Source organism: Carcharhinus amblyrhynchos, chromosome 28 (assembly GCF_965287045.1).
Source record: "Carcharhinus amblyrhynchos chromosome 28, sCarAmb.v2.hapA, whole genome shotgun sequence".
In the NCBI taxonomy this organism is placed as follows: Eukaryota; Metazoa; Chordata; class Chondrichthyes; order Carcharhiniformes; family Carcharhinidae; genus Carcharhinus; species Carcharhinus amblyrhynchos.
Genome location: NC_137351.1, coordinates 34,204,583 through 34,228,699, shown reverse-complemented (window position 1 = coordinate 34,228,699; position 24,117 = coordinate 34,204,583). Strand labels below are relative to the sequence as shown.

The 24,117-nt window shown below is 42.5% G+C and overlaps 1 protein-coding gene across 1 annotated transcript in view; it reads left to right on the top strand.

Annotated features, from left to right (window-relative positions):
* The window catches only part of adamts17 (ADAM metallopeptidase with thrombospondin type 1 motif, 17), a 459,909-nt gene that overhangs the window by 318,849 nt on the left and 116,943 nt on the right, over window positions 1-24,117 (top strand). Inside the window, exons 14-15 of the mRNA XM_080214008.1 lie at window positions 614-741; window positions 9,829-9,949. Coding sequence (XP_080070134.1) covers window positions 614-741; window positions 9,829-9,949 — 249 coding nt within the window. The remainder of the gene's footprint in view (window positions 1-613; window positions 742-9,828; window positions 9,950-24,117) is intronic.

Genomic DNA, 24,117 nt, shown 5'->3' with positions numbered 1-24,117 from the left:
GCATCCCACAGACAGCAGTGAGGTGAATGAGCAGTTAATCTTTTATTCATGATAGTTGAGAGAGAAAGCAGGATTCTGGGAAAACTTTCTGCTGTTAATGTCTTTAACCTAAATCGTTGGAACAAACAGACTGCGTTCCATTGAACAGGGCCAACTTTACATGAGTATATTTTGTGGAGAGCTTCAGCCACCGGCTATATGTGTCAGGAATTTCTGCATTGTGCACCACATCCAGATGTGGAGTCGGCTCCTCACCAGAAGCTGGATTATTGCAAACATCTAACACACGTGACAGCTCCTCTGCCAGTGCAATACTCACTCATTAGTGATCTGGAACATTGTCTAAACTGAGAGTTCTGACCAGCAATCTTCTGACTCACTGATGGGGGTGCAATTGTCATTTCAGCTAAACAAAGAATTGTTTAAGGATCTGTTCCATTTACATATTAGATGTTAATTTGATTTATATTCACTCAGTTATCTTAACCTGGGTTGTATTTCCTTTGTAAATGTAGAAACTATTAGATTGATATGTTCCTCTTGAGTTATGTGGTGCTAACAATCTGACCCATAATCAGACTTTGCTGATCAGCAATGCCTCTTCCCATTTCAGATGAACCGTGTGCTCTATATTGCTCCCCTTTCGGAAAAGAACGTCCTGTCCTAATAGCCGAGAGAGTTCTCGACGGCACTCCTTGTGGGCCCTATGAGACGGACCTTTGTGTGAATGGCAAGTGTAAGGTGAGTCTCAGCATAAGAACATCAACTCTCTGCCTGTTTTAATCAGAAAGTGATTAATTCTTTCCTGGGGTGGCGTTAGACTACAGATTGACAAATTCATATCAAATCCCTCCATCTGTTATTTTATTAGAGGTTTTAGAATATTTCTAAATTTCTCAGTGAAAATCCTCAATGAAAAATTCATAAAAGTTTGTTATCAATAAATAAGGTGTTTATATGCTCCTATCATTCATAAAGCTGTGATGTGCAGTTGCCAGCGTTGGACTGGGGTTGGCACAGTAAGTGGTCTCTCAACACCAGGTTAAAGTCCAATAAGTTTATTTGACTGTACGAGCTTTCAGAACACTTCTCCTTCATCAGATGAGTGCAGGATTTGTTTCACAAACATGACATATATAGACACAAACTCAATTACAAGATTGTGAGTCTTAACAGGTAATTAAGTCTTTACAGGTGTAGACAATGCGAGCGGAGAGAGGGATAAGCACAGGTTAAAGAGGTGTGAATTGTCTCCAGCCAGGACAGTTAGTGAAATTTTGCAAGCCTGGGCAAGTTGTGGGGGGTTACAGATAGCGTGACATGAATCCAAGATCTCGTCATCCTCGTGTGTGGAACTTGGCTATCAGTTTCTGCTCAGCGATTCTGCATTTATGTGTCGTAAAGGCTGCCTTGGAGAATACTTACTCGAAGATCAGGGGCTGAATGCCCATGACTGCTGAAGTGTCCCTGATAGGAAGATCCCCTGCCTGCTGATTGTTGAGTGCTGTCCATTCATCTGTTGTTGTAGCCTCTGCATGGTCTCGCCAATTTCCATGCCTCGGGACATCCTTCCCTGCAGCATTCAGATAAACAATGTTGGCCGAGCCACAAGAATATATACCATGTACCTGGTGGATAATGTTCATGTGAAATGATGACATCCATCATTATCATCATCATTATCAGACGCCCTGTTTGTGAAACAAATCCTGCACTCACCTGATGAAGGAGCAGCGCTCTGAAAGCTTGTGCAATCAAGTAAACCTGTTGGACTTTAACCTGGTGTTGTGAGACTTACTGTTTATAAAGCTGTGTTGTCATGGAGATAATTTCAGTTCTGTTCTGTTTTCTACGAATGTAGTTTTCTCATTACATATGGTGTGTTTTAGTTCCATTTGGGATCACATTCTGAAATGAGTCACAAAGCAAATTGGCCAAGGGGGTTTGAAAGATGAGTTTGCTGAATTCTTGCAAGAACAACATGGTGTGGAACCAGCTAGGGAGAAAACTTTCTTAGGCCTGGTATTGCAATGAGCCAGCTTCAATTAATTTCATAGGAAAATATTGTCTTTTACTGATCATGCTGCAATTGAATTCCATTTAAGTTTGAGTGCAACATACTCCAGTGCCAAACAATAACCTTAAACTTAAACAAATCCATTTACATTAGTATGAGAGGAGAGTTGGCAATGGTTGATTGGGTAAAATAGATAAAACATTATAACAGTAAACCAGCAGTGCCTTCTGACACCACCACTGAAAGGTCTACCTCTAATTTTAATTTGTGTTGTTTTGAACCCCCACCAGAAAAAATCTTTTCTCCCCGATGTAATCCTTTAATCATCTTAAATATCACAATGAGATCACTCCTGTGAACCACAGTTATGGATGTATGTGTACAGTGGCTGTGAATTAACAAGCAGTCTTATGCAATTGACAGATGCTGTGGTTTTTTAGGGCAGAAACGAATCCCGTCATCTCATAGAATCCCTATAGTGTAGAAAGAGGTCATTCAGCCCATCGAGATTGCACCAACATTAATCCCACTCAGGTCCTATCCCTGTAATCCCACATATTTACCCTGCTAGTCCCCCTGACACTAAGGGACAATTTAGCATGGCCAGTCAACCCAATCTCCACATTTTGGAGTGTGAGAGGAAACGGGACCACCTGGAGGAAACCCACGCCAACACAGGGAGAACATACAAACTGCACGCAGACAGTGACCCAAGGCTGCAATTGAACCTGGGTCCCTGGCGCTGTGAGGGAGCAGTGCTAACCACTGTCCCACTGTGTCGCCTGCGTAAATAATGAATCCTTGTTATATAGCCCATGGTGTAGATAATAATAGATCATGGTGAACAATTACAATGTACTCTGCTCACCATTGTGTAACTGAATTGGTAATCCAGTAACAAAAAAATCTCAGCAGGTGTGACAGCAGCTGTGGAGAGAGAATAAAGTTGACGTTTCACATCAGGATGCCCCTTCATCAGAGCTGGTAATCTAGTATTTTGGTTTGATAATCCAGAGAATGCGAGTTAGAACAACTCCACTGAATCACTCTTCAGTTAAACAAAGTCTGCAATTAGAAAGCAGATTAATCCATTCAATCCGACATGTTCACGAATGTCCTTTAAGGAAGGAAAACTGCTCTGGTTTATGTATGACTCCTGTTCCTCATCAATGTTGTTGTCTCCTAACTGCCTTCTGAACTTCTGATTTGATTTATTATTGTCACATGTATTAGTGTACAGTGAAAAGGATTATTTCTTGCGCACTATACAGACGAAGCATACCATTCATAAAGGAGAGAGTTATCCACTTTGGCAGGAATGATAGTAGGAGGGATTACTATTTAAAGGGCGAAAAGCTGCAGCATGCTACGGTGCAGAGGGACCTGGGGGTCTTTGTGCACGAGTCGCAAAAACCCAGTCTGCAGGTGCACAAGGCGAATGGGATGCTGGCCTTTATAGCGAGGGGGATAGAATATAAAAGCAGGGAGGTCTTGCTGCACCTGTACAGGGCACTGGTGGGGCTGCAGCTAGAGTACTGTGTGCAGTTTTGGTCGCCGCACTTGCGCAAGGATATTTTGGCCTTGGAGGGAGTGCAGAGGAGGTTCACTAGGCTGATACCGGAGATGAGGGGGTTAGACTGTGAAGAGAGACTAAATAGACTGGGTCTGTACTCGGAGTTTAGAAGGATGAGGGGGGATCTTATAGAGACGTATAAGATAATGAAAGGGATGGATAGGGTAGAGGTAGAGAGATTCTTCCTGCTCAGAAAGGGCAGCAGGACTGGAGGGCACAGTCTCAAGATAAGGGGGGGCAGTTTAGAACAGAGTTGAGGAGGAACTTCTTCACTCAAAGGGTGGTGAATCTCTGGAATTCTCTGCCCGTTGAAATGGTGGACGCTACCTCGCTAAATATATTAAGACAGGGGTAGATAGGTTTTTGACAGACAAGGGAATTAAGGGTTATGGGGAAAAAGTGGGAAAGTGGAACTGATCCACTTCAGATCAGCCATGATCTTATTGAATGGTGGGGCAGGCTCGAAGGGCTAGATGGCCTACTCCTGCTCCTAGTTCTTATGTTCTTAGAGAGTGCAGAGTAAGGGGACCAAGGGAAGGGGAGGAGCCAACGTTAACAATTTTGCGAGTTCAGGAGGTCCTTATCCTCCTGGCATAGGGGGCGCATCAGAGCAGTCGACAAGGCTGTTTGCCTCTCCTGTCTGAGCACCAAAAAGGCTGCAATTAAATATGTGTGCTGCACTGTCAGACATCAGGGACATTGGACAGCAATGAAGACAGCAGCCTTCAGAGGAAGGACAGATCAACAGGAGGCCAAAGAAAGGGGACGAAACTCACAAAGGAGACACAATACTGACTACAGATAAATACAAAGACACCTAGACATGGCTGAGAGCCAGTGCTGAAGGAGACTGTTACTCTCTTGTGCAGATGGTCAGTGAGGATCTTTGCAGCATTTCACAGGTGACCGCCCCAATGCATCACCCAGGTGACTCTTCACCAAGCTGGAGAGCTCACCAAATTTACAACTCATGGGGCATTGCAGGATCAGAGGGTACTAGGTCAAGGGCTGCCCTCTTAGATCAAAGACAAAGAAGCAGAATTAGGCCACTCGGCCCATTGAGTCTGCTCCACCATTCAATCATGGTTGGTGTTTTTTCTCATCCCTATTCTCTTGCCTTTTCCCCCATAACCCTTGATTCCCTTATTAATCAAAAACTATTATTTCTGTCTTAAAGACACTCAATGACTTGGCCTCCACAGCCTTCTGCAGCAAAGAGTTCCACAGATTCACCACTCCCTGGCTGACAAAATTACTCCTCATCTCTGTTTTAAAAGATTGTCCTTTCAGCTTGAGGTTGTGTCCTCTGGTTCTAGTTTTTCCGACTAGTGGAAACATCCTCTCCACGCCCACCCTATCCAGGCCTCGCAGTATCCTGTAAGTATAAATAAGATCCACCCCCCATTCTTCTTAACTCCAACTACAGACCCAGAGTCCTCAACTGTTCCTTGTATGACAACATCTTTTTAATTTAAACCTATTTATTATATATCTCCTTATTACTTCAGTCTTGATGCAATGTCTAATCAGTAATTTAAATGGATTTTCAAATTTAGTACAGCTCCCTGTTAACCAATCAAATCACAGCCCTCCTGTGATGTCACTTCCACTTTTTTTTTAGTCTGAACTCACTCAGTTTCAGAGAATCAAGAGTAGCCCTTACTGACCAATCGGCACTCTGCCTTGTGGGACTTACTGACCAATCGGCACTCTGCCTTGTGGGACTTACTGACCAATCGGCACTCTGCCTTGTGGGACTTACTGACCAATCGGCACTCTGCCTTGTGGGACTTACTGACCAATCGGCACTCTGCCTTGTGGGACTTACTGACCAATCGGCACTCTGCCTTGTGGGACTTACTGACCAATCGGCACTCTGCCTTGTGGGACTTACTGACCAATCGGCACTCTGCCTTGTGGGACTTACTGACCAATCGGCACTCTGCCTTGTGGGACTTACTGACCAATCGGCACTCTGCCTCGTGGGACTTACTGACCAATCGGCACTCTCACTTGCGGCCTCTGCTGCCTGTTTCACCCAACTCTAAAAGCACTCCTCACAGCCAGGCAGCACTCACCGTGCAATCCTTGTACAAGGACCTTGCTCAGTATATAGTGAGGCAATGGGCATGGAAGCCACTGAAATCCTGGCAGAATAGAAAAGAAGCCACCGAAATTGGTTTGATGAAAACGATGTTTGAATTCAGGAATTGCTCTATGCAATTCTGTTGTGGGCAAGGTTTTGGAAAAAATTATTAGGGATAGGATTTATAGTTATTTGGAGAGTAATGAGTTGATTGGAGATAGTCAGCATGGTTTTGTGGCGGGTAGGTCGTGCCTTACTAACCTTATTGAGTTTTTTGAGAAAGTGACCAAAGAGGTGGATGGGGGTAAGGCAGTGGACGTGGTGTATATGGATTTTAGTAAGGCGTTTGATAAGGTTCACCATGGTAGGCTTCTGCACAAAATGCAGATGTATGGGATTGGGGGTGATCTAGGGAACTGGATTAGGAATTGGCTAGCGGATAGGAGACAGAGGGTAGTGGTTGACGGTAAATATTCATCATGGAGTTTGGTTACAAGTGGTGTGCCTCAGGGATCTGTGTTGGGGCCACTGCTGTTTGTGATTTTTATTAATGATCTGGATGAGGGTATAGTTGGGTGGATCAGTAAATTTGCTGATGACACCAAAGTCGGAGGTGTGGTAGATAGTGAGGAAGGGTGTCATAGTTTGCAGGAAGACTTAGACAGGTTGCAGAGCTGGGCCGAGAGGTGGCGGATGGAGTTTAATGCAGAGAAATGTGAGGTAATTCACTTTGGTAGGAATAACAGATGTGTTGAGTATAGGGCTAACGGGAAGACTTTGAATAGTGTGGAGGAGCAGAGGGATCTAGGTGTATGTGTACATAGATCCCTGAAAGTTGGGAATCAGGTAGATAAGGTTGTTAAGAAGGCATACGGTGTCTTGGCGTTTATTGGTAGGGGGACTGAATTTAGGAGTCGCAGCGTTATGTTGCAACTGTACACAACTCTGGTGCGGCCGCACTTGGAGTATTGTGTGCAGTTCTGGTCCCCACATTACAGGAAGGATGTGGAGGCTTTGGAGAGGGTGCAGAGGAGGTTTACCAGGATGTTGCCTGGTATGGAGGGGAGATCCTATGAGGAGAGGCTGAGGGATTTGGGGTTGTTTTCGCTGGAAAGAAGGCGGCTAAGAGGGGATCTTATTGAAACATATAAGATGATTAGAGGTTTAGATAGGGTGGATAGTGATAGCCTTTTTCCTCTGATGGAAAAATCTAGCACGAGGGGGCATGGCTTTAAACTAAGGGGGGGTAGTTATAGGACAGATGTCAGGGGTAGGTTCTTTACCCAGAGGGTGGTGAGGGATTGGAATGCCCTGCCTGCTGCAGTTGTGAATGCGCCTAGTTTGGGGGCGTTTAAGAGGTCTGTGGATAGGTTTATGGACGATAAGGGATTGGTTTAGGTTAGTGGGTCATTGTTGTTGTTTTGTTTTAACTGGTCGGCGCAACATCGTGGGCCGAAGGGCCTGTTCTGCGCTGTAATGTTCTATGTTCTATGTTCTATGCAGCATGGCTGGAAAACAAAGAAAGTACCAAACTTGGAGGAGTGGCAAACAGTGAGGATGAAAGCTAGCAGAATCATCAGACAAGTGGCAGATGCAACTTAGTAGAGAAGTGTGAGGTGATGCCATTTTGGCAGAAGGGATAGGGAGAGACCATTAAGACCAAATGGCACAGTTCTAAAAAGTGTGCAGGGACAGAGAGACCTGGGGGCTCATGTTCATTAATCTTTGGATGTGGCATGACATTCTGAGAGAGTTGTTAGCAAAGCATATGGGATTTTGGGCTTGATAAATCGAGGCAATGAGAACAAAGGCAGAGGAGTTTTGCTGAACCTTTATGAAGCTCTGGTTAGGAGCAAGCTAGAGCATTGCATCTGTTCTGGTAAACACACTTTAGGAAGAATGTAATTGAGGAACCTTGAGAAGGTGCAGAAGAGATTTACCAGAATAGTTCTAAGGATGTGGCATTTTAGTTATAAGGTTGGGATGAAGATGCTGGGGTCATCTTCATTAGAACAAAGCCAACAGAGGGGAAATTTTAAAGAAGTATGTAAGATAATGATAAATTTGGCAAGGTGGACATTGAAAAACCTTTTTTGTTACCTGATGGTACAAGGTACAAATCTACAGTTATTTGGCAGGAGATGCAAGAGGAACTGCTTTAGCAACTTATAACACCATGAAACAGAAATGATCAATGATTTCAAAAGGAAATTGGATGGGCACTTGAAGGAAATAAAGTTGCAGGTTTGCAGGGCAATGGAGATGACTGGATTGCTCAATGGAGAGCTAGTGTGGATCCGATGGGCCAAATGGGCAACTTCTGTGCCATAAATGACTACATGAGATTTTAAAAATCAGTTAGTAATTTTTGTGGTTCTGGTGGAGGGAAAGCTATTGACAAAGAGACCACAGAGAACATCCCTGCTCTCCCTCTAAATAGTGTCACAGGATGCCACCCTGAGAGGGCCTTAATTTGAAATCTCATCAGAAAGACGGCGTCTCTGACAGTGTGACACTCCCTCAGTACCGTTGTAGCATGTCAACTTAGATTTTGTGTTCAGATCTCCAGAGTGGGATTTAGACCCCAATCTTCCAATTCAGAGGTGAGAGTGCTATCCACTGATTCAAAGCTGATTAGTGGACCATAAGGATCCTTTAATGTGAATTTAGTTTTGGATGGTCGCAATTGTTTGGAGCACCAAGCTGCCCCAAACTTAGCACAAATAGCAATGTCATTGACAAACCACAAGATTGCTGGTACAAAAAGCAGAAGAAATATGCAGGAGATACTGTTCTGAGGTAGGAGCTTGTTGCGCAGAGTGAGGAAGTTTCACTCATCACCTGGGACAACTTGGTGTTGGTACTCGATAGACCGACTCTCAACACCACCACCTCGATCAAGCACAAAAATGAACAACATAAAAATAAATTCAAGTTGTTGTTTAAAATAACTGTCAAAAACATTTTGCCATTCCCACTGAGCTGTTCTGCATGAATGTACCCAACTGTGTGTGAAAGGGAAAGAGCTTTATTATAACAGTCTGTATCCTGGATAGAACAGGTGTGTTCTACACCCAGGCAAGGCATCTCGCTGACTGATTAGTGTGCTTCATTTCAGAAGTTGAGAGCAGAACCAATTATCCCTCAGACACTCAGTGTGTGGGGGCTGGGCTGATTATATCATTTATTTAAATGCCTTCTGTTAAAATGTAATTCCAGATTCAAGCAATAATAAAATCTGTTTGAAACTCATTATCTGTAGTGACATTACAGTGAAGGTTTCTAAAACATTTTTAACCAGTAAGTCTCCTTTGTAAAGAGACAGGCCTTAAAAATAGTGTGTCATCTTTTTATTAAACTAAAATCTGTGCTGTTTACCTTTCCCTCTCTGCAATAAAAGATACCCTGAAAATACATAGTCCTATCTGTGTGAAATTTGTACCAGAGACTAATGGATGATAATGGGGTTTGGCTCAAAACCTTGGGAGTCTATGTACTTTCTTTGAACAGAATTAGCTTGCTTGGGAAGTTTCAGGAAACGTTTATAACTCTTCCAAATAACTTTGTGTGGGGTTACTTTTTTAATTGAGTTTTTGGATGGTATAAAGGTTTAATGACTGGAATTCAGTGATAATTCTGAGAAGGAAATCATCCTTTTATTTAGTAGAAGTCTTCATCATTGGTGCAGTATCTCAGTTTAACTCTACGGCTGTGTTCTTTGTGTTCTTATCTCTACAGCCAGGTTAACTTACAGTGGAACTTGTGTGAATTTAGCTGAGGTTTTCATGTAATAAAATCAGCTCTGCACCCCTACCCATCACCCCTGAAAAAAATCTATCAGGTGTTTCAGTTCATTGTGACATAATGGTAAAACTGACAGAATTATCTGATACACTGAGCAAGAACAGTGACACCCTGTGAAACAAACCAAATGTTTTATAAATTGTATTTTTACCTGGTTATGTTCTGCTTAGCTAATTAACAGCACAGCTAGGGCAATAGTATGGATCTCAGGACCTGTCATGCCATAATATTCTGCTCATAATAAAGACCCAAGATATCCGGAAACAACACCAGGTGGTTGCTTGTAATTAAATCTCGCTGTGTTTTTTTATGGAACCAATAACAGAGACACCTGTTTGTTATTAACAGAAGATTGGCTGCGATGGAATCATTGGCTCCAAAGCCAGGGAGGATCGCTGTGGGATGTGCAATGGTGATGACAAGTCCTGCAAGATTATCAGAGGAGATTTCAATCAAAGCAAAGGAATGGGTGAGGACCAACGACAGAGGCCGCTGTAGCCGGCTTTTATCATCATAAAAGTGCCGTGTTTATAAAACCACGCATAGGAGTGAGGTGAAAACCATTTGGATAGTAATAAATATTTTGGATTAATTTAGACTGCAGGCTGCACGGGAACCATTTCCTTGGCAAATCACAAAGCTTTTATGAAAATCAAAGCCAGTATTTTCATGTAGTCTAAAATTACTGCCAACCTAATTAAACTGTGACCATCATAGATTTCTAAATTTGTGGCCAGCTTTCCTATTTGTCACAGAGCGGAGCTGGGATTCCAGGAATCATGGAAAGGAAAATGAGCCGGAGCTTGTTATGTCTGAGCTCTGTTCCGATGGAGCAGAATATGTTCTGGGGACAAGTCATTATCTGTTGCTGAAAAGCTAGTCTTAGTATTATTGATGGCCATGAAATCGTCACTGATTGTCATAAAAACTCATTTGGCTTACTCATATCCTTCAGGGAAGGAAATCTGTCATCCATATCTGGTCTGGCCTACATGTGACTCCAGAGCCATCGCAATGTGGTTGACTCTTAACTGCCCTTCTGCAATGGTGTGGCAAGACATTTAGTTCATGGTCAACAAATTCTGGCCTTGCCAATGAAACCCACACCCCATGAAAGAATGAAAAAATCTATAAGATTAATTGGTTCTATACACCGTACAGGTCAATGGGTATGGATGTGTCATAACCTGATCTGTGAGAGCATGAGGAGCTTGAGTGGTGGGTAGAGAGGCATATCCTGACTTGGGAGGGGGGCGGGGGGAGCATGAGGAGGACCTTTTGAACTTCCCTTTCAAAATGTTACCTCAAGCATTAGTTAACGACACCTCTGAGGTGCTGCTCATCACCACTCTTTGAAAAACAGCCTCACTCATTAAAATTGTGGAGGACTAGGAACTGCTTATCCCCACAGTGCAGCCAGCCAGGTCAAGAGTATCTTGTGCAAGTTCATAACCTGTACAAACTAGCATCCTTTAAAAGCACTCCTGAAAATCGGGATGCCCAAGGGTAAAGTCAGGAATCCCAGAATTTGGACTTGCCTGCCATTTGCAAAGGTTGTCACAACTTGGTGAAAATCTAAACCTACTTCCCGAGAACCAACCAAATAATTATGTCCAAAATTCTCAGTTGGTGTGGCTTCCATAGGACATAGTTTTTGGAAGTCATGGGCTAGCTTAGAAGCTGCTCAGTCACACCCCAATATAGTCTTCTGATGTAAAGTGGGCAGATATAGCTCACACTCCTCTTCCCCATCCTAGACCAGAGCTTGGACACCTTGTTAGATAGGACCCAGTGAATCTGTATACTATACAAATTGTACTAACGAGCACATTCACATGATGTGAAAAACCTGAGGGTCAGTAAGTCCCCGGGGCCATATGGGATATATCCTAGGATTCTTTGGGAGGCAAGGGATGAGATTGCAGAGCGTTTGGCTTTGACCTTTGGGTCCTCACTATCCACGGGGATAGCGCCAAAAGACTGGAGAGTGGCAAATGTTGTTCCTCTGTTCAAGAAAGGAAATAGGAATGACCCTGGTAATTATAGACCGCTTAGTCTTACTTTGGTGGTCGGTAAGTTAATGGAAAAGGTCCTGAGGGACAGGATTTATGACCATTTGGAAAGATGCAACTTAATCCGGGATAGTCATCATGGTTTCGTGAAGGGTAAGTCTTGCCTCACAAATTTGACTGAATTCTTTGAGGAGGTAACTAAGTGTGTAGATGAAGGTACAGCAGTTGATGTCTTATACATGGATTTTAGTAAGGCGTTTGATAAGGTTCCCCATGGTAGGCTCATGAAGAAAGTAAGGAGATATGGGATAGAGGGAAATTTGTCCGATTGGATAAGTAGCTGGCTAACTCCAGAGGGTGGTGGTGGATGGAAAATTTTCAGACTGGAAACCAATTACCAGCAGTGTACCACAGGGATCAGTTCTGTGTCCCCTGCTTTTTGTGATTTTTATCAATGACTTGGAAGAGGGGGCTGAAGGATGGGTTAGTAACTTTGCTGATGCCACCAAGATTGGTGGAGTAGTGGATGAGGTGGAGGATTCTTGTAGGCTGCGAAGAGACATTGATAGGATGCAGAGCAGGGCCGAAAAGTGGCAGATGGAGTTTAACCCTGATAAATGCGACGTGATTCATTTTGGTGGACAAATTTGAACGCAGATTACAGAGTCAATGGCAGGGTTCTAAGGAATGTGGAAGAACAGAGAGATCTTGGAGTTCATATCCACAGATCTCTGAAGGTTGCTATTCAAGTGGATGGAGCCGTAAAGAAGGCCCATAGTGTGTTAGCGTTTATTAACAGGGGGTTTGAGTTTAAGAGCTGTGGGCTTATGCTACAACTGTATAGGACCTTAGTGAAACCACATTTGGAACATTGTGTGCAGTTCTGGTCACCTCACTATAAGAAGGATGTGGAAGCATTGGAGAGCGTGCAGAGGAGATTTACCAGGATACTGCGTGGTTTGGAGGGTAGGTCTTATGAGAAAAGGTTGAGGGAGCTGGGGCTTTTCTCTTCACAGTGGAAGAGGATGAGAGGCGACTTAATAGAGGTTTACAAGATGATGAGGGTGATAGATAGAGTGGACATTCAGAGACTATTTCCTCAGGTAGAATGTAGCTGTTACTAGGGGCATAACTATAAGGTTCATGGTGGGAGATACAGGAGGGATGTCCGAGGTAGATTCTTCACTCAGAGAGTGGTTGGGGTGTGGCATGCACTGCCTGCTGTGACAGTGGAGTCGGACACTTTAGGAACTTTCAATCGATTATTGGATAGGCACATGGAGCACACCAGAATGATAGGGAGTGGGATAGCTTGATCTTGGTTTCAGACAAAGCTAGGCACAACATCGAGGGCTGAAGGGCCTGTACTGTGCTGTACTGTTCTATGTTCTATAACTTACATCCATGTTTACCACAAAATTCTGAATACTTGAATTGTTTCCCGATCTACATGAATTATGTAACCTCTTTCAAAGTGTAGGACATCCCCCTCGATTACTGGGATAGGATGTTTAGATGTGGAAATAGCTCTGCTGATCCTTTTAGATTAAATGAGTGCTTGTGCTCAGTTTTAAAAATCTGGAAATTTGAAACTTATATTAATAAAGCTGTTGGATTGCCAAAGACAGCAATTGGGTCATGACACTGAGTAGCCAGTTAACACATCTCTGATATTAATTTCTCTACAATTGATGTTACGCTAACTGATCCTTTTTTTTCTCTCTTTGCTCTTTCTTGAATAGCAGGAATGCAGTTGTTTACCCTCCAATTCACATTTTAGAATCCTGTGGACTTTGGAGATCAAAATCACTTAAGCTCACTAACGCTGCATTTAAAAACCCAAGACATTGGCCACCAAGGAGATTTGTCAACTTGCATTCCCTTTAATTTCACCAATACTTTTTCATTGTTATTGCACTGTGATTCTTGGCTCCCTCTTGTTCCTGGAATTATTTTCTGCCTTTTAGAAGGAGGGTGGTCAATATAAACTAAATGATACACTTTTGAAAATGCTGCTGGAACAGAGTGCATGTAGACAATTCTTCGAAGATGGCAGAAAAAGTTGAAGAGGCTTTTAAAAAACACAAGATTCTTGAGTTTATCAGTAGAGCACAAAAATTGGGAAGTTATGCTAAATCTTTTTAAAATTGATTAGTTCTCAGCTGCCCTATTTTGTTCTATTCTGTGGGTGGCATAGTGTTATTGTCATCAGATTAGTAATCCAGAGACCCAGAGCGATGCTCTGGGGACCCGGGTTTGAATCCCACCATGCCATTTGAATTCAATAAAAATTTGGGAGTAAAAATCTAATGATTACCATGAAACCCTTGTTGTAAAAGCCACATTGGGCTTTTAGGGAAAGAAATCTACCGTCCTTCTCTGGTCTGACACACTTGTGTGTCCAGACCGCAGCAATGTAGTTGACTCTTAATTGCCTTCAATTAAGGGCAATTGGGACTGGGCAGCAAATGCTGATCTTGCTAGCAACACCCATCCCCAATTCTCAGTCTGGGAAAGGTGCTAATGCTTTGGAAAGGGTGTAGAAGGGACTTACCAAAATGGTTCCAGGGGATCTCTCAGTTATGTGGAGAAACTGTAGAAGCTAAATTGTCCTTCAGAGAAAGCTAAGAAAAGATCTGGAGAGGTTCAGACTCAGGAAAGCCTAGATCCAGAAAACAAGAAACTGGTTCTAGTAGCTGATAACCAGAGGGTACAGACTTCAGGTGATTGAGATAAGGATTTTTTTTAAATGTTCTTGTGATCTGAAATGCACTCCCTGATAAGGTGAAGAAGTCAGATTCAGTAATAATTTTCAAAAAGGAGCTGGATAAAGGGCAGAGATTACAGGGCTGTGCGGAAAGAGCAATAGATTGTGACTGAGTAGATAGCTTTGTCAACTAGCTAACACAGGCAGTCTGTGCCAAATGGTTTCCTTTTGCGTTCTATCAGACGTCTGGCATTCAAATAGTGAAGGCACTCAGCCACCGGTATAAATATTCGAATACTTATGGTGGAAAATGAGAGAAAATTTGAGCATCAATCTCATCCCATAAATCTGAGAGAATCCTTTCTATTTTTGAATCAGAATCAATTTGTTAATTCCCTCACTTTCCAGCTCCTGTTGTTTTGCTAATTTTAGCTTTTTTAAGTTGGTTTGAATTTGAAAAATCGAAAGCTGGAAAAGAATGCTGTAACTTCAGTTGAGAGCTTTGAGAACATTGCTTTATGATGCTTGATACTGCTGTCTCATCATTAGCCTTCTATATAACCTTTCCAACTGAGAGAAAGTTCAGGGCAAGCTTGCTGTGACACCAAGTTTCAATTACAAATACAATTTGCTGCGGAATAATTTTCTATCAGAGTTGACCACTCGATGGGAGCAAGGTGTGTTGGATATTTGTATATTTGTGCCATCACCGACAGTCAGTTGTGCCTTGAAGTGATCTATTGAATGCTGGCTTCGAACTTGTGACAAAAGGTAAATTTGTTTTTGTCGCTTGGCATTTAAAATCCAAGTTCCCATCACTCTTTATGTGCCTATAATAAATGCAGTACTTGCAGGAAATGTTCTCTAAAGGTTGTTTTAAGATTGATTCAGAATGTGACGTTCTGCTCCGATCACATTGACTTTAATCTCTGCAATAAAACATTAAGATGAATGGAGAAGTAATGAACAAGCAGTTGGAGCCAGATGCATTAGGAACCCTTTGAGTTTACATGCATTTTCTAATTTCCCAGAAACAAAGTAATTGATGTCTTACAGGATGTTTTATCTGCTTATCCACCAATGAAATGAATGTTTATGATTATTCCATCAACTTTATACTAACTTCAATCCATTAGGCATTGAAATTCCTTTCAGAAAGACAAAGGCTTGAGGCATCTGCTTTAATTCACTCTCTATCTGCACTGCTATACCAAAAGAGCATAAGAAACGGGAGGAATAGTGCATAGAGTCATTTATAGCACAAAGGAGGCCATTTGGTCCATTGTGACAATGCTGACTTCCCATTAAGCAATCCAGTAATGCTCACTCCCCCACTCAATCCCTGTTTCTCTGCAGGTTTATTTCTCTCATGTGTCCCTCCAATTTCCTTTGGAATCATTGATTGTCTCTGCTTCCACCAGCACTGTGGGCAGAGAGTTCCAGATCATTCCAGTTCAACTCGCTGATTAAAAAGGTTTTTCCCCCAGCATCTCTTGCCCAGAATCTTAACTTTATGTCCCTTCATTCTTGAATCATACAACCCTTTGAGCCAGATCCACTATTTAATAAGATCATGGCCAACCATCTATCTCCAAACCACTTTCCCTCCCAATCATCATCCTTTCCGAAAATCTATCGATTGCAGTTTTGAACCTCCTTAACCACTGGGCAACTACAACTCTCTAAGTGAAAGAATTCCTAAATGTTCAGCTATTTCTCTGACCCTATGACCACGAGTTCTAGACTTTGCAGCCAGGAAAAGAATAACTCAGGGTTACCCTGTCAAGCTGTCTGAGAATGTTATAATTTTCAGCAAGATCACCTCTCATTCTTCTAAAGTGTAGGAAATGTAGACCCATTTGATTGAATTCTTCCTTGTAGAACAAGCGCCTCATACGAAGAATGAATCTGGTCTCATTTGGCTCTCATCTTTTTGCCTGCCGATATGTTTGCCTCATTTATGAGGACTAAAAATTGTCTGTCAGATTGTGTTTGTCCAATACAGCTCTCTACAGGAGCCAGTTCCTTTCACTCACAAGGAATTCCCTGCCAGTTAATTGCTGCTACAGAGTGATTATTAGGCCCATCACCATCAAGAAATTAGTTCAATATTTGGCTGTTTGAATGTAAGTCAGGTTCTGACTGTTATGATGATGAAGCTGATACAAGAGAATGTTAGCAGATGACGATCGAAAGCAGATTCACACTCTAGGCTGCAGAATTCTGAAGCTGTGCATTCCTAAGGCTGAGGATACTTCTTCTCATTGGAGGCACACTTTCAGAATAAAGGGTCTTCCATTTGCTATTGAGATGAGGAATTCCATCTCTGAGTCTTCAGAATTCCTTGTCTCAGAATCTTTGGAATTCTCTACTCGAGAGCACTGGAGGCTGGATCATTGAATATATTCAAGGCTGAGATAGACAGATTCTAGAGCTATAGGAGAGTTGAGGATTATGGTGAGGTGGTGGGGCAGTGGTCAGCAGTGGAGTTGAGGTCACAATCAGATCAGCCATGATCTTATTGAATGTGAGAGCAAGTCACTCCTATTTTGTTATGTTATCGTGTTCAAACATGGGGTGTTAGGAACCTTTACATTAGTAGTTTGTCTGTCTTGGTAAATGAAAGTCTCGTAATAGTGAGATTTGATTTTAAGTTTAGGCAATGGAATGCATGGGGTCTTATTGAAGTAACCTCCAACTGTCCTCACTACTACATTTACTCTGCTAATGGAGTGAGTGGAAAGTGGGCCATGGTAGAAAACAGGCAGCAAATTCAATATTGTCCATTTTACATCATTGGCCATCAACCCAGTGGATTGTTTGTTATTTGCATAATTATTAAAACCAGGGAACTTGAAGCTGATTAGAAAACATAACTCTCTGACATGGAGAACTTGAATTGTTTTTTAACGTTTAAAAAGTAAACAATGTGATACAAAATCGTATCAATGGAGAGAAAGTTTAAGTCAGATTTGAAAATCTTAAATTCAAATGATGTCCTAATTTCCTTAGCATAACAATAAGAAATTGAATTTAGAGGAACCTGAGCTCCAGGCACTATATTTACAGGAGATGTGCCCAATAAACAATCCTGCAGAATCACAACCCCTTCAAAAAATTGGGGACAGGATTCTCCAATTTGGTTTGTCCCGCCCTTGCTCTCAGCGAGAACAGAGAAAAGTCCATTTACTGCAGCAGCACCGGAGAACCCCAGCCGTAGGTGAGGTCGGAGAATCCCGGCACAGGTGACTAGATTGCTGGTGATATCCCAAGAAAGTAATAAGCAATAACAATTTCCCAAGGAGCTACCTGTCAATCATGGAACAGCCTGATGTGATACGTGGAGCTCGTGATGATGCCAGATTTGTTATAAACATAACCAAGAGACTGAATATGAATCTAAGAATTAATATTTAATTTCTCATTTTACCCATGTTGAAATTCCAATTCCATACACTTTTCTTCACAAGGACCGGTCACTTCCACCTCTTTAATATTGTTTCCTCTGTCACTGTCTTAGCTAACCTGTTGAGAGAACATCATTCATATCTGTGTCACCTCCAAACTCAATCACTTGGATGCTCTCTTATCTGGCTTCCCAGCTTCCACGCTCTGGAAATGTCAGTTCAGTAATAATCCTACTACACATCATCTATCCAGCTGAAGTTTCATTCGGACATCACAAACAGAAGTTTCCGACCTCGTTCGCCCTGCCAAGGAGAGTGGAGAATTTGGCACTCAGCCAAGACTCTCTTCACAGCAATGGGACCAGGGGATCCCAGCTGTGTGTGAGGTCAGAGAATTCCTGCCCACATCTCTGCTTGCTGATCTGCAATTTAAAATTTGTACCTTCTTGTGCAGCAGAGGCAGAGCAGAGAGGGCAGTGGTTGGGGAGCCGGGTGAGCTCTCTGCAATCAAAAGTAATTCAAAGAAAGATAATGAAAATCATTTGAAACATTTACCAAGGTGGACATCAAGGAACATGTCTTCAACTTATTATATGAGAGGAGATGTGGCTTCACAAAGTGCCACATCCCTCGCCTCCCTGCCAATCTGACTGATACTTCCACACTGCAACCAAGAGAATAAATTCCCATGCAGCCAACAGAAAAGGAAAGAATGATGTTTTCCAAACAACAGTTAGTGGTGTCTTCCTCCACTTCGCTACTGACCACAGCATCCAGAACAATAACATCATTAAAAGGGTAGAAGGAAAATTAAACAAAAACAACTTGCTTTTATTTAATGCTTTTAATGTAGCGAAATAAACCAAAATGTTTTGCAGGAGCTTAGTCAAACACAATTTGATACTGAACCACATAAAATCATAGAAACACTGAAGATATGGGTAAAAGGAGGTCATTTGGCCCTTTGAGACTGCTCTGCCATTCATCACGATCGTGGCTGATCATCCAATTTAATAGCTTAATCCTACTTTCTCCCCATAATTTTTGATCCCATTCGCCCAAGTGCTATATCCAGCTGCTTCTTGAATACATTCAATGTTTTGGCATCAACTACTTCCTGTGTAATAAATTCCACAGAGTCACCATTCTTTGGGTGAAAAATGGCCTGAATGGTCTACCCTGTATCCTCAGACTGTGACCCCTGGTTCTGAACTCCCCACCATCATGAACACCCTTCCTGCATTTACCCTGTCGAGTACTGTTAAAATTTTAAAATCCATGAGAACTCCCCTCATTCATCTGAACTCCAGTGAAAATAATCCTAACCTGGTCAGTCTGCCCTCGTATATCAGTCCTGCCATCCCCAGAATCAGCCTGGTAAATCTTTGTGCATTCCCTCGAGAGCAAGAACATCTTTCCTCTGAAAAGCAGATCAAAACTGCACACAATATTCTATCAAATGTGGCCTCACCAAGGCCCTGTATAATTGCAACAACATATCCCTGCACCTGTACTCGAAACCTCTCACAATGAAGGCCAATATACCATTTGCCTTCTTTACTGCCTGCTGCACCTGCATGCTTATCTTCAAGGACATGCAGGTCCCGCTGCACACTCTCTTCTCCAATTTACAGCCATTCAGGTAGTAATCTGCCACCTTGTTTTTGCTTCCAAAGTGAATGACCTCACATTTATCCAAATTATACTGCATCTGCCATTGATATGCCCACTCACCCAACCTGTCCAGATCCTGCTGAAGGATCTCTGCATCCTCGTCACAGTTCATCCTCCCACCCAACTTATTATCATCTGCAAATTATGAGCTGTTACCTTTTGTTCCCTCATCCAAATCATTAATATATATTGTGAATAGCTGGGGTCCCAGCACTGATCCCTGTGGCACTCCACTAGCTACTGCCTGCCTATTTGAAAAGAACCCATCAATTCCTATTCTGTTTCCTCTCTGCCAACCAGTTTTCTATCCATCTCAATACATTTCCCCCAGTCCCCTGCACTTTTATCTTGCACGATAATCTCTTATGCGGGACTTTGTCAAATGCTTTCTGAAAGTCCAAATATACCACATCGACTGACTGCCTCTTGTCAACTCTACTAATTACATCTTCAAAGAGTTCCAACAGATTTGTCATGCATGGTTTCTCCTTCATAAATCCATGCTGACTCTGTCTGATGTTGAAACTTGTTGTGAGACTTCTTATTCTGTCTGACCTGCCATTGCTTTCTAAATGCTGTGCTTTAAAGTCCTTGACAATGGATTTGAGAACTTTCCCCATTACTGATTATGGCTTACTGGGCCATACTTTCCTGTTTTCTCTCTACCTCCCTTTATGAATATTGGAGTGACATTCACTACACTCCAATCTGCCTGGACTGTTCCAGAGTCTGTAGAATCCTGGAAGATGACCATCAATGCACTATTTCCACAGCCACTTCCTTAAGTGCCCTGGGTGTGGATTATCGGGCCCTGGGTTCCATCAACTTTCCCAGCATCATTTCCTCCTGTGGCCTCTTCCTGTGCTGGAATGACTCTATGGTCTGATGAGGATGGCCAGCTTTGAATCCTCAGCAGTGCCTCCAATGGAGATTGGTATAGCTGAGGCAGTCAGAGACCTTGGGACTCCTCAAAATGGGGGCATCCTCAGGCGAGTACAAATCAAAATTTAGTAGCTGACGGTGGTAGGCCTGAGAGGACAGAGGGAAACCCCTCTAGCGCAATTGTTCACATTGTCAGGTCCACCATTCTTATCTATGGCCTCCTCTTTGGACTATGGTGGCTCTGATTATACCTGGAATGCCACAGGGAAGCAGGCTCCTTGAAGTTGATGGCCTCCCCACAAGTGAGTGCATTCGGCAAAATTCTGGTGACCCCGTAAAATGGTTCCAGATAGAACCTTTAATAACACAGATTGGTAGCCCATCTCCCTGAAGCAGGCAGATTTGAGCTGGGCTTCCCAAAATGGCTGCCCATAAGTTCAATAGTAGCTATGCCTCCGACCCCTCTCAGGAGCCTGTAAACTTCCCCGGTAACATTTCAGGTTGACGACCCTTCATTATATCTTTTAGAGTCACTTTTCAAAAGGCCTGTGTGTGGTGATTGTCCCTTTTAAGGGCAGCATGACAAAGTAAGGGCCAGTCACCACAAGGCCCCTTTCCAATCCACAATTCTGAATTGGTGTCAGATGTTTCATCACCATAGCTCACCAAGTTGCTTTTTGGTTTATCAATACTGCCGAATGATTCTTCATTCAACTCCTTGATAGAGCTGAAATACCGTAACGCCTCTATAACTTCAGAATGTTTGTTAAAGTTTAATCAGACTTATAGCTACTTTGATCCTCGGTGAATCATACGATAATGTCTATGCACATATTAGAAAATCACACCCAGCCTTGATTTTTCATTTACTAAGTGTATAAGCAGAAAGTTTTTACTTCTATTTATATAACTTCAAATGCAATCATTTCCGATGATCTTTTGCAGCTGGCAGCTTGCAGAGAGATGCAAACTGCAATCTTCCATCTGTTCATTTCCACATCTCTGTGAGCAAAGATAAAGACATTTTTGCATCTACAAAGTGCCTTCCATCACTTCAGGACATTATGGAAGGAGAGAAATTAAAGGAAGACCTCACTCAGCGAGCACTGACTGAAAGCAAGGAATACCAGTCACCCTCTCTTAGCACTGAGTATTTGATACTTGGCTCAGTGATTACTCTCTCATCTCTCGAGTTAGAATACATTATATTCAAGCCCCACTCTAGGGTCTTGAGTATATATATAGATACATTAGCGCACTGTTAGAGGGAACCTTTTGAATTAGCCATTAAACTGAAGTCTGATCTGTCTGTTCCAGTGAATAGAATTGATCACATGGCACTACTAGAAATGATAATGAGTATTGTGTAATCCTGATGCTTTGTCCAACTTTTATCCTTTACTAACTTTGACAAATCATATTGCTTTGGCCATCATGGTATGGGGCCAGGTGGTCTTGCCCCGTCCATTAATTTTATGTGTGCACTATCACCTTGTTCTTTGCGCACAGATCAGTTGCAGTGTTTGCTGACCTTATCCCTCCTTGGCCTTTCTGTCAGCATCAACCTCCCTCACCATCTCTGCCTTCACTGAACATCAGCAAAACTAAAGAGCCCTATTTGGGTTTTCCTAAAAATGCCAGAGCATCTTTAACTCACTTTGTCCCTACACCTTTTTGCTGAAGTTAAACTTGACAGCCCATAACTCCAGAGTTCACTCTGACTCTGACTCTGAGCTGAGCTTCAAACCCAATTTTTCGCCCCATTACCTAGACCACATGTTACCCCGTATTGTTCACCTCAGCCACTGTACTGTGACAATCCTCCTCCATGTGTTTGTCACTTCACCAACAATCTGAGCTCCATATCCTAAATACTTAGCAAGAACTCTTTCACTTGCACGTCATCCCTTTTTTATCTCATTTATTCACCTCCACTAATTTCCAAATACGTTCCTTTTATAAAAAGATCCACAATGACACAGGTCCTCTGGCCCAGAACTCTGGAATTCCCTTCCTGAACCCTTCCCTTTCAAGTCTACCTCTTCAGTCATGTTTTTGGCTATCACTTCTCCAAGTTTGTGTCTACATAGAACATAGAACATTACAGTGCGGAACAGGCCCTTCGGCCCACAATGTTGCGCCGACCAGTCTTATTTTTAAAAAAAACATTGACCCACTAATCTAAACCAATCCCTTTTCGTCCATAAACCTATCCACCAATCTCTTAAACGCCCCCAAACTAGGCGCATTTACAACTGCAGCAGGCAGGGCATTCCAGTCCCTCACCACCCTCTGGGTAAAGAACCTGCCCCTGACATCTGTCCTATAACTACCCCCCCTTAATTTAAAGCCATGCCCCCTCGTGCTAGCTTTCTCCATCCTAGGAAACAGGCTATCACCATCCACCCTATCTAAACCTCTAATCATCTTATATGTTTCTATAAGATCCCCTCTTAGCCGCCTTCTTTCCAGTGAAAACAACCCCAAATCCCTCAGTCTCTCCTCATAGGACCTCCCCTGCATACCAGGCAACATCCTGGTAAACCTCCTCTGCACCTAAACTCTAGTGTTTGTTCTTCCCATTGTTGCCTCCACTGTTATTTGATGTACCTCTCCTGTGCCTTTATGAAGAGTATTGATGAGGTGTTTAGGGTATTATATGATGACATTTGATTATGTCAAAAGGATGACACAGAGGTAGACATTCAGTGATTCTGCTTTTCAACCTAGTACATTCAAAGTGGAGGGACACAGATTACAAAATCAATTCTGATGTTACAGGATCTACCAGTGATGTTAAGCAATCTATCTGTTATCACACCTCTCCTGTAGCTATCTACTCACACAGCAAAGTGTACATTTAAAAGAAGCATTAAAATGTCACAAAGATATTGTAGAGTTCAAACTATTGGAAAACAATTCTGTTGCTGTTTCAGCTTGCCAGAGTGTGGACCTCATTCCACAGAGATGAGAAGATGATTTGAGGAACTTTTGGTTTACTTTGCATATTTAATTTAGAATCTTTAATTTATTAGAGATTGCAGCCAGTCTGAGGAATTTGTTTGGTGAATGCCTCAGAGGTTCAAGGATATCGATGTCGGGAGTTTTTTTCAGATTTCTCTCATGTTCTGAAATATTCAGATTTGTGTCTTTATTTAGGAATTTCTTAGGGTTGCTGCAGAGGAATTGTTTCTACTTGTGAAGCAGACCAAAATCTGACAAGAAATTCAGGAGAAATTTTTTTATCCAGACAGTGGTTAGAATGTGAAATCAGTAAAGGTGAAATGCATTGATAAGAGATAATGGGGAGAAAGCATCAGGAGGAAATGTTGACAAGATAAAATGGGAAGAAGTTCATGTGGAGCATAAATACTATAACAGACCAGCTGGGCCAAATGGCTTGTTCCTGTGCCTAAATACAGTAGCTGGCATTTTCCCAATGGCAAGAGTGGGGGTGGGGCTGGGAATGTGGGAGGAGGGGGAACAATGCAATGGGAGCAGAAAAATTGTGTCATGTTTCTTCCTGGTAAAGGCCAACATGGAACGATTTTGTATCCTATTACTGAGATGCAGATGAAGCATTCCTGACTGGAATTGCACCTCCTCCTCCACCATCCCCTCCCCCCGGCCCGCGCATCACCCCAAACAACCCACCTTTCTATCATCTTTGCCGGTCCAAAATACATCCAGACCAACGTGGCATGAACATGTCGGAACACAACTGCAAGAAAGGTTGGGGAAACTTGGGAGAGCTAAAATAGAAGCTTCCAGCAACCGTGGACCATGTAATATCACATGTATCACAGTGAGTGAGTGGAGCATGGATCATGGATCATTCTGCTATAAGAGATTCCAGAAAGCAGATTGAAGTGCTGCACGGGATTCCGAAACATAGATCATAGCATGGCAGGAAATTTCAAAATGTGTATCATAGCTGTACAGGAAATTCTGGAAT